The following is an 11,317-nucleotide window of genomic DNA, read 5'->3' as shown; positions in this document are numbered from 1 at the left end:
TTTGACTTTTTCCACGTTTTGTTGTGCTACAAAGTGGGATTAAAATGGAATTAAATGTCATTTTTTGGTTAAAGATCTACACAAAGTACTTCAATGTCAAAGTGGAAGACCAATATGAGAAATAAAACACTTATCTTCATTCGATAAGTATTCAACCCGTTGACTGAATACATGTTAGAATCACCTGTGTTTCTGGGTAAGTCTCTAAGAGCTTTGCTCACCTGGATTGTACAATATTTGCCTATTATTCTTTTGACAATTCCTCAAGCTCTGATAAATTGGTTGTTGATCATTACTAGACAGTCACTGGGTGTATTGATACACCATCCAAAGTGTAATTAATAACTTCACCATGCTCAAAGGGATATTCAATGTCTTCTTTTTTATTTGTACCCATCTACCAATAGGTGCCCTACTTTGCGAGGCATTGGAAAACCTTTGTGTCTTTGTGGTTAAATGTGCTTGAAGTTCACTGCTCGACTGAGGGACCTTACAGATAATTGTATGTGTGGGGTTCAGAGATGAGGAAGTCATAAAAAAAATATGTTAAACACTATTGCACACATAGTGAGTCCATTATAAATTCAGACTGTAACACAACAAAATGTGGAAAAAGTCAAGGGGTGTGAATAATTCCTGAAGGCACTGTATCTATCTCAAATACCTCTTACCCCTGCACATTGATCTGGTACTTGAACTCCCTGTATAAACCTTAATTGTTGTGTATTTTATTCCTTTTGTGTTGCTGTTTTTATACATTTTTTTAAAACTGCATTGTTGCAATGGGCTCGTAAGCAACCATTTCACGGTAGTCTACACCCATTGTATTTGGGGCTGGTGAGAAATAAAATGTCATTTGATTTGAGCGAGGATGGCAAATATACAAGCATATGACCTGATACAAAGATTGAATGCATGGTTACTTGTAAGTTATAAACAATGTTTGCCATTCACAGTATGTGAATGTCACACAATTTAAACATAGTGCTCATTCAAGATTCAAACTGTCATTTACTGACATTCTATGCGTGATATGATTCTATGATTCATAAAGTAGGCCTACTAACACTGGACCCCATATAATATCAATCTACCGTTTAGGAGTGAATTGTACCAGTAGGGGGAGACTTTGCATTGAAATGAACCATAGAAATGGACTGACTGGAAAATTCCTTGAAAGGATCCTCTGCTGCAGGGTTTCCCAAACTTGGTCCATGCCCTAACACTACACAGCTGATTCAAATAACAAACTCATCATCAAGCTTTGATTATTTGAATCAGCTGTGTAGTGCTAGGGCAAAAAAACAAAATGTGTGCACCCAGGTGGGGCACCAGGACCGAGTTTTAGAAGACCTGCTCTATTGGTCTATAGAGGCCCTCAGGAAAAACAGTTGGTAGCACAATTTCAAGCTGTCACAGTCATTTCAGTAAAGTAATACTTTGTTATGCCTCTCCATTGGACAGAAGATGCAGATAATTATAACCCACAAATTAAGATGATACATGTTGACTAATGCTAACTGGACTTTTCTGGAACATTTATGTAGGCTATTAAAAGGTATATCATGTCAATAAAGTTTATTACTTCAAATAAATGTAGATGCAAGCAATAGGACACTTGATTTGGTGCCAATTCATTTGATGGCAGTCCGTTGATACTGTATGATGTACAGATAGGCAAAGCTCTTGGCTTGAACAATGCTCCCATATGGTCGGAGTTACTGTCAATCATTGCTCGAGCTCTCCCTCATATGACCTGTATTTTCTTCCCGACTCTCTCTCTGCATACAGCAATGCGGTTGAGTTTGTGTTACGTGTGACATGTCCGAATCCTAACGCGTTATAGCGGAAACATCTAACTTGCGTTTCTACTATACTCAAGTGAATACATGGTATTATTAAGTCCGGATTCAACTGTGTGAAACATCCAAGTCAAGTGTCCTACGCAGCAATTTGACTCGAACTACATTTTTTTTTTTGTACGAAAAAGTGCGTGGAGGAATAACAAAACGCAACACGTATCCGGTGGGATTCCGTTCTAGAGTAGAGAAACGCGAGGGCGCAAGGGGAGAGGGGGATAGTCACAAACAGAAGAGGAAAGGGAGAGAAGGAGAAAGATTTTGTATGTTTTGCCGTATCTACACATTTTATTGAAGGAATAATGAGGAACATTTGGATCATTTTGACCCTCGGCATAACAGCCTTTCTCTCGGGGGAAAGGGTAAGTTTTAAAAGCGAACAATGTCGATTTGCTTGAGGGGGTAGCCGGGAAAGCGAACAACTTCGAGTCTTTGACCACTCCACTCTTTCTTGATTGTTGCATTGTAACGTTGGAGTACTCGGCGCAATTGTAAATGTAGCCTATTCTTGTCCTGAATTTCACACGTTGTAGCCTATCATATTATAACTTAAGAGCAATGTCAATTCAGTTTCGGGCAGAGGTATTTTTTGAACTGTAGTCAATATTATTTTAAATAGTTTTTCTTGGTCTGGGAACCATAACGTTACTGTACTTGCACGTCAAGTTTGTCGATGTTGACAATGTTCAGAGTTTGCTTTGAACAGATGCACATTCATTTTAGAGTTTTAGTTTAATGTCAGTATTTTAACATCTCCAAAACTATAATTTCGATGTACGTGGCAGGTTGCTGGTCAAAAATAGAGGAACCCTTTCTGGATGGAAATGTCAACGAGCATAGTTTTACAAATCAGTGCTTATAAGCTATCTGTTATCAGTTGGTCTTTGGGGGTAATAAAACCCAGTCTGGTTCCATTTATGAGGCTTTGTCTTTAACCTATGAATTGGCCATTAATTAAATCTTATTGTGAAATGCAAATAAACACTATTGCTGCATGTAGCCTATCTAAACTGCCTAGCCTATTCATAGCCATGGGAAGTAGGGGTGCGGATGGTTCTGCAGCACCCCCTGCAAATAATATATATATATATATATATATATATATATATATATATATATACACACAGTACCAGTCAAAAGTTTGGATACAACTACTCATTGCAGGGTTTTTCTTTATTTTTACTATTTTCTACATTGTAGAATAATAGTGAAGACATCAATACTATGAAATAACACATATGGAATCATGTAGTAACCATATGGAATCATGTAGTAACCAAAAATGCGTTAAACAAATCAAAATACATTTCATATTTGAGATTCTTCAAAGTACCCACCCTTTGCCTTGACAACAGCTTTGCACACTCTTGGCATTCTCTCAACCAGCTTTGTGAGGTAGTCAATTAATAGGTTGTAAAAGTTAATTTGTGGAATTTATTTCCTTCTTAATGTGTTTTAGCCAATCAGTTGTGTTGTGACAAGGTAGGGTTGGTATACAGAAGTCCTATTTGGTAAAAGACCAAGTCCATATTATGGCAAGAACAGCTCAAATAAGCAAAGAGAAACATCATTACTTTAAGACATGGACAGTCAACACAGAACATTTCAAGAACTTTGAAAATGTCTTCAAGTTCAGTCCAAAAACCATCAAGCACTATGATGAAACTGGCTCTCATGAGGACCGCCACTGGAAAGGAAGACCCAAAGTTAACTCTGCTGCAGAGGATAAGTTCATTAGAGTTACCAGCCTCAGAAATTGCAAACCAAATAAATGCTTCACAGAATTCAAGTAACTGACACATTTCAACATCAACTGTTCAGAGGACACTGCGTGAATAAGGCATTGATGGTCAAATTGCTGCAAAGAAACAACTACTAAAGGTCACCAATAAAAAGAAGAGACTTGCTTGGGCCAAGAAACACAAGCAATGGACATTAGACTGGGGGGGGGGTGCTTTGCTGGTGACACTGTCAGTGATTTATTTAGAATTCAGGGCACACAAGCATGGCTACCACAGCATTCTGCAGCCATACACCATCACATCTGGTTTGCGAGTGATGGTTGAGAGAATGCCAAGAGTGTGCAAAGCTGTCATCAAGGCAAAGGGTGGCTACTTTGAAGAATGTAAAATATGTTTAGATTTTTTTTTTACACTTTTTTGGTTACTACATGATTCCATATGTTATTTCATAGTTTGGAGCTCTTCACAATTTTTCTGCAATTTAGACAACAGTGAAAGTAAAGAAAAATCTTTGAATGAGTAGCTGTGTCCAAACTTTTGACTGGTACTATATATATATATATATATATATATATATATATATATATAATAATATATATATATATATTATTATTTATATTTTTTTGGTGTGGAGGGTAATTTTTTAATGAAAGTAATGGAAAAGTAGTGCACCTTTTCTGTCACTTTTAGAAAGCAGAGGGCAGAGAGAGTGACATTTGCTTTGCCTGTCAGCTGTTTAGGCATTGCACCTATTGCTTTGAATTTTGTTTCGGCATTTGAACTTGGCCTTGTAAGCCTTGTTGTAATCTTATAGCCAGGGGTTGATTTAATTGGGAATTGGGAGGTGGGGAGCCCTCCTTTTTGGTGACCATTCGAAACCAAAAGCTGTTTTATTTCTATTATAATACAGACTGTGGTAGCTGTAAGCCTAATTGTTATTTTTATTTATTCTCCCAGTAGGCTAGTGCAATTTTGGTTTAATGTAGACCTATTGGTATGAAAATAAACAACTGAGCAATTTGCTTTTTAGAGCATTTCCCCAAAATACATGTCAGGTTTATGGCATCAAAGACATTAACAATTGTAGGCTATAACACAATTGCATTGTCATGCATTGACAGAATGATAATTGAGATAACCTTAATGATTACCTAGTTGGGCTAACTTTTTAACTTCTTGCTGTAGGCCAACATCATCATCCTCCTCAACCTGCAACCCTACCTGTAGCCTACCTGCACTCCTACCTGTAGCCTTCCTGCACCCTATCTGTAGCCTACCTGTTTCTGGTATAATGCATTTCTACCTCTCACTATATCAGTCTTGCTTGTCCATCTTCCTGAATTAAAACATTTGATATTCTAACAGATCAATCTTCCTGGCAAATCATAAAATATTACAAAGTTATGTAGATATAGTGTGGATGTGGGGCTGTTTTTTTGTATATAATGAGTACCCAGATGCTGTGTAAGCAACACAATATCAGACAGAGACAAGCTGGCCGGGTGAAATATTTCCAATGGCCGCCTCCACGTTGGCTACTAGGTTGCTACAAAATGTTTCAATATTCTCAGTGCAACCTCATTCATTCGCAGAATGTTTCCCTTACCTGGTGAATAATGCAGACAGGCATATACAAAAATGAGCTGGGTGCACACATAAGGAACAATTTTGGTGGGTAGCGCACGAAACAATGACACTGTCATTGTACACTGTATGCACCATTCTACAATGGTGACTTCATATAGCCTATAGCAGGGGGTCTGCATTCTTTTGGAGTCATCTAAAATCATAAATAGCATTATAAATATTCACTTACCTTTGATGATTTTCATCAGAATGCACTCCCAGGAATCCTAGATCCACAATAAATGTTGTTTTTGTTCGATAAAGTCCATAATTTATGTCCAAATACCTCCTTGTTATTTGCGCGTTCAGTAAGCTACTCCAAATGTAGGAAGCGCGCCGAAAATTTCACGACGAAAAGTCAAAAAAAGTTATATTTACGCTCGTAGAAACATGTCAAACGATGTATAGCATCAATCTTTAGGGCCTTTTTAACATAAAACTTCAATAATATTCCAACCCGACGATTCCAATGTCTCACGTGAACGCGCGCCAATGAAGTCATGTCCTTTCCTGAGTCAACAACTTCCAACTTCCTTTGTTCGCTCTCTGTTCACCATAGAAGCCTGGAACAACTTTCTAAAGACTATTGACATCTAGTGGAAGCCCTAGGAAGTGCAAAATGAACCCTAAGTCACTGTATACTGTAAAGGCAATCACTTGAAAAAACTACAACCTCAGATTTCCTACTTCCTGGTTGGATTTTACAGTAAATGAGCTTCAACTGGTGGGTGTATTTCGACACACCCCACTTTGCCATACAATGGGCTAAGCTGAACTGCCCACTGCCCACCCCCAAAACTACTGACCCGTGGCTATGGACCTGTTCATAAACTAAACCAGGAAAGTAACCTAGCTATAGTCCTATCCATATGCTACGTTATGTTATGTTGCGTTGCTCAGCTCAGTTTACTGCTTGGTTATCAGAGTCAGACATAACTCCAGGCAACCCAACAAGATACTGTGATGTTTACATTTACTTTAGTGAGGGCTAAATAAGTTGTTTGACGCATTTCCATTACAGGAGTTACCCCCAGTGTTCCCTAAAAGGCTCAGACGTTTCTGTTTCCATCTACACGGGCCTCACCCGAGTCACTATGCCATGGCTCTGGTGGACCTGCTCTCACTCGGGGCCAAAGCCAGGCCACTGGTACTTTTCAGCTTTCATTTACATATCAATGGCTAATTGTGAACTTTAACACTTCAGAAAGCAACTGTTTTGATTATGCAGAGGTTGATTCTGCTTTTCACAGGTCCTCACTGTCACCATCAGCTATGAAAACTATTTCCCTAGTATAAAGGTGTATACACTAGTGTAACACTGGTGTTAGTCGAAAAGCAGCATTATTGTCCAACCTATTAGAAATATGTATAGTATGCTTTAAATTATAAAGTCCAAACTTACTATTATGTGATTATGTTTTTTCTATATCATCATGTTTGGTCATTCAATTGGGGCACACTGTTTATCCCATACATTGGCTAAAATGCCAGCATGGAAATCAGTGAGCATTTGTGTCTTTCATGTAGTTGGTGCTGTAACTGAACTCTTATTCCAAGTGCCCGCTGTTTTCTCTGTGGCTTACGGACTTGTCACTTGGCTCCGCTTCTCTATGAATGGTTGTCCAATTAACTGATTCAGACGTCAGTGTTTTAATGAGTCATAGTTTTGCATGAGGTCACTCCCAGACTGCACGTTTTTTAAAAGATGAGCCTCAAAACCTGAAGCCCTTATGTCTGCTTGACTCAAGGTCTCACTCCCTTGGATATGATTGGGGAGAAGTCTCACTCCATTGGATATGATTGGGGAGAAGTCTCACTCCATTGGATATGATTGGGGAGAAGTCTCACTCCATTGGATATGATTGGGGAGAAGTCTCACTCCATTGGATATGATTGGGGAGAAGCTCAAAGCTCGCAAAAACACAAGTGGCCATGTTACTGTGCATTTTTGTTGTTTCAAAGAATGTTGTAGTCAGGCAATTGTGAAGAGAGCCTCCCAACCTGTAATTTTCTTTGACCCTTTGGGTTGCATGTAGCCTACCCAGTTATGATCCATGGTTGTGTGGGCATGACAACTACAGGCCCAACTGCTCACACTGTAATGAACATGAGGGGAGACAGAGAGCTGGTTTCAAGCGCAGGGCGCAGCAGGTGTTTATTGCAAAGGACCACAGGAGGAGACATGTAGCTGAGTCCAGAGGCAGGCTGAAGGTCATACACAGGGGTCCAAAAGGGCAACAGTATAGGCAGGGAACAGGCTAGTAATGTAGTCCGGGAGATTAGGCAATAGGTAGATAACAGGAAATCCGATAGGCTAAAGTACAGGCAGGGAATAGGCAAAAGGCGTCGTTAGTTTTTGCCTGCCTCACTATCATACACGGGAGGAGTAAATAACGGGGAAAAACAGAGCTCCGAAAGACGTGTGTCACAAAACAAATAATAACTCAGTGATGGGGTGCAAAGAACTGAACTAAATAGTGTGTGATAACGACATACAGGTGTGTGAACAGGTGATTAGAATTCAGGTGATTGGGATCTGGAGAGTGAGCTGTGTTCAGGGGATCTACGTGTTTGAGGGTGTGAGTTGGAAGCAGACGTTACACACACATTCATTTCTACAGAACCATGTATGGTTGACATGTACCCCCTCCTCCTCCCTCACCTATCAACCTATCACTTCTCTCTATCTGTATTTCCCTTCTTGCAGTGAGGGGCGTAGATATCCGCCTCAATGAAACTCGTCACGTGGCATTGATTCTCAATGTTGGCACCCCTGTTGACATGGCAATCAAGTGGTTTGGCTGATAACCACCAGACAAATCTATGTGTTAATTAGAAGGTTGACGTTTATTGTCATGAATCTTGCCCTGGAGGTAGAACTTAGCGATTTCCGCTAGATGGGCCAGCTGGAAAGTCAAATTTGGCTATATGTGACCGACCGGCTTGCTACAGTCTTATGTAGTAATATTTGAAATGGTATTTTGGATAAAACTAGAGACTCAGAGCTAGAAAATGGTATATCATACCTCACAGTTGAGGAACATTAGGTAAGTAATTCTGCTTTGAAAGTTGATTAACTTGTAACCCCACTTTTGAGAAAATGGCCCTTGAAGGTTTTGGTACACCTACTGGAGAGCTCTTTGTCTACACCCATTCAGCATCGTTCACACCCTCTTAAGCCTTAGCCCCACACATCTCTTTAAGGATTGTGGCCATGTGCTAAACAGAATGAGTACAGTAGTGTACTAAACAACCAAAGATTTCAAGACTAAAGGCTGGTTTATAGTACGTCTATTGACATGTCTCTAGACAGTTGTCACACTGACATCATGAACATTCCATTTTTTTATATTTTGTTTTTAAAATGACTTTTTACCCCTTTTTCTCCCCAATTTCGTGATATCCAATGGGTAGTTACAGTCTTGTTCCGTTGCTGCAACCGAAGGATGACCCTGCCAAGCTGCACTGCTCCTTGATACACTGTTCGCTTAACCCAGAAGCCAGCCGCACCAATGTGTCGGAGGAAACACCGTCTAACTGGCGACAGTGTCAGCTTGCATGCACCCGGCCCGCCACAGGAGTTGCTAGAGCGCAATGGGACAAGGACATCTCGGCTGGTCAAACACTCCCCTAACCCAGACGACGCTGGGCCAATTGTGTGCCACCTCATGGGTCACCCAGTCGCGGACGGCTGTGACACGCCTTGAGCACTACGATGATGTGCCTTAGAACGCTGCGCCACTCGGGAGGCCCTTTGAACCTTCTATTCTCGTCTCGTCCGACATCAAACTTGTTGTCATTATGAAAAAGTATTAACACAAGAAAATGAATTTAGTATATGTCAATGTAGCAAACCAGGCAACTAAAATAAACTTTCTAAACAATGTTTTGGTTCTTTTTTAGCTTGTTAGCTAGCTAACGTTTAGCTAGCCTGCTAGCCAGTTCAAATAATGACCATATCATATAGCTGACAGCGTCTTATTACAGGAAAATAAACTCACAGCTAGATTATTATTTACAAGTTAAATAAGCTAATTACAGAAAATAGATTATGGTTATGAGTGTGACAATTAAAGCAATTTTAGAACTTGGACACTGTCTCGTTGGCCTAACGTTATAACCTAATTTGACTTTGATGCAGTTCATGTTGTTCTTCACATTTCTGTCTCTGGTAAACACACACTATATCCAATAAAATCTATGTTTATTTGTCACATGCACAGGATACAGAAGGTGTAAAAGGTACAGTGAAATGGTTACTTGCATAGTGGCTAGCTAGCTAAACAGTTAACCAAAATCCCAACTCATAATGCATGAATCTGCAGGTAGCTAAATCTAACCAACTAGGTTCAAGCTATAACTAGCAATGCAAATGGCTCTGATATACAAATAATATTACTACACAGATCATACACATAACGTTAGCTGATGAGCCAGCCAGCTAATATTAGCTAGCTAGCTAACAGTACTCTTTAACTTGCAATGAAAACGACTTTCTGACAAATTGTAGTTAGCTAGGCTCTCGTACCTGTATACATGGATGAACGCTTTTCCCTCTCTGTCACGGACGGCATAGTTGCCCTTAGTTTGAAGATGTAATCTGAAGACAGGTATTTTATACAACATCCTTCTGTGTGTTCTCTTAAGACTCCCTCCAAATATTTGCAATCAAATGCCACAATTTTCTCCATCTCCTTAGCTATCATACTCTGCTTCCACCGGACATTCCGCTGATTTCAAAACTCGGTTCTCCAGAAAGTGGAGAGCATTAGTAACACTTTTGCAGTTCTTCGTGATATCTTTCAGAAAAGCTGCATTAGAAAGGATGACCTACACATACTGAGCAGCTCATGTTATAGACAGAAGCGTGCTACATGGCAGACCAATCCGAACTCATCTCTCGGCATGTCCAGCCCATGAATTATCTCAGCCAATCATGGTTAGCGGGAAGGTTCCTGTATTTTTCCGTAGCTAAACCAACTAGGCTCATAATTTGACAATTGTGTTCGTATTTACAAATGGCATACATGTTTGTTATTAAAGCACATGAAAGTTCACATGTTCCAGAAGGCATTTCTTCCAAAAAACGTATTTAGATAAACTATTTACGTTCAAATTGCTCTCCTGTGAAGTAGTGACACACGACATACACCTAGTTTCTTGAAACGAGTCACATGTCGTAATAATTCATAAAAACCAAAATTAGGTTTTTGGTCTAAATTTAAGGTTAGTGTTAGGCATTAGGGTTAGCAGTGTGGTTAAGGTTTAGGGTTAGGTTTCAAATAAGGTTTTATGACTTCATGACTGTGCCAGCTAGTGGCCACTCTGCAGAGCTGCCTCCAGGGCGAGATTCCCTTCCCACCACCCTTTTCAGTGTATTGCGTACTACTTTTTAGTTACACTGAAATGTATGATCCAACAATCGATTGCATGCTATTGTCTCATGTTGATGTTTTGATAGCTATTTAGACTCAGGGCTTTATTCAATCCATATCGCGGATGTTCAGCATGGCAGCGTGATAGACATTTAAAGGCAACGTTCCCGTGTTAGCGGTAAACGCTGCATGTGCCGGCTCAATCAGATATACCTTTTACATTTCTGTCTTGCAATCTGTAACGCGTCAGCGACACAGATTAAGTAGAGCCCTTACTATCATGCAATGCACTAGATGCACGTCAGTGTCTGAAGCAGGACCTCAAAGGAATGACTCCGAAATGGCCTTGGCCATGGAATCTTGGGACACTCAAGGACAATGAGTGGGGAACCACTGAAATTCCATTCTATACACTTAGAGGGACTTTGTATCTAACAAAATAGGTGGTTTGTTTACAAACTGTATATCATGAAGCATTACACATCTATAAGCACACCATAAATGCATGTATACTTACATTAAGTTGTAATAATGCTATGTAGCTGTAAAGAAATGTCTATGATGTGCTTTTGAATGTTTATTGTATGCTTTATTATCCCGGGCCCTTAAATAACACTGGCACGAAATCAAGGGGGTCAGGGGAGATGTATCCATGGATAGAACTACACAGCACATCAGAGCTTCATTTGTGGGCCGTTTGTTTTTTGTTCACTGA

General features: G+C 39.8%; 1 protein-coding gene across 1 annotated transcript in view; it reads left to right on the top strand.

The window, feature by feature from the left end:
• Positions 1 to 1,792: 1,792 nt before the first annotated feature.
• Positions 1,793 to 11,317, top strand: part of sdc2a (Syndecan-2-A) — a 33,899-nt gene continuing 24,374 nt past the window's right edge. Inside the window, 1 exon segment of the mRNA NM_001146396.1 lies at positions 1,793 to 2,221. Coding sequence (NP_001139868.1) covers positions 2,162 to 2,221 — 60 coding nt within the window. The 5' untranslated portion in view covers positions 1,793 to 2,161.

This window comes from Salmo salar, chromosome 27, assembly GCF_965601325.2.
Source record: "Salmo salar chromosome 27, fSalSal1, whole genome shotgun sequence".
NCBI classification, from domain to species: Eukaryota; Metazoa; Chordata; class Actinopteri; order Salmoniformes; family Salmonidae; genus Salmo; species Salmo salar.
Note: the sequence above shows the minus strand (reverse complement) of the source record. Positions and strands in the feature narration are given on the sequence as shown.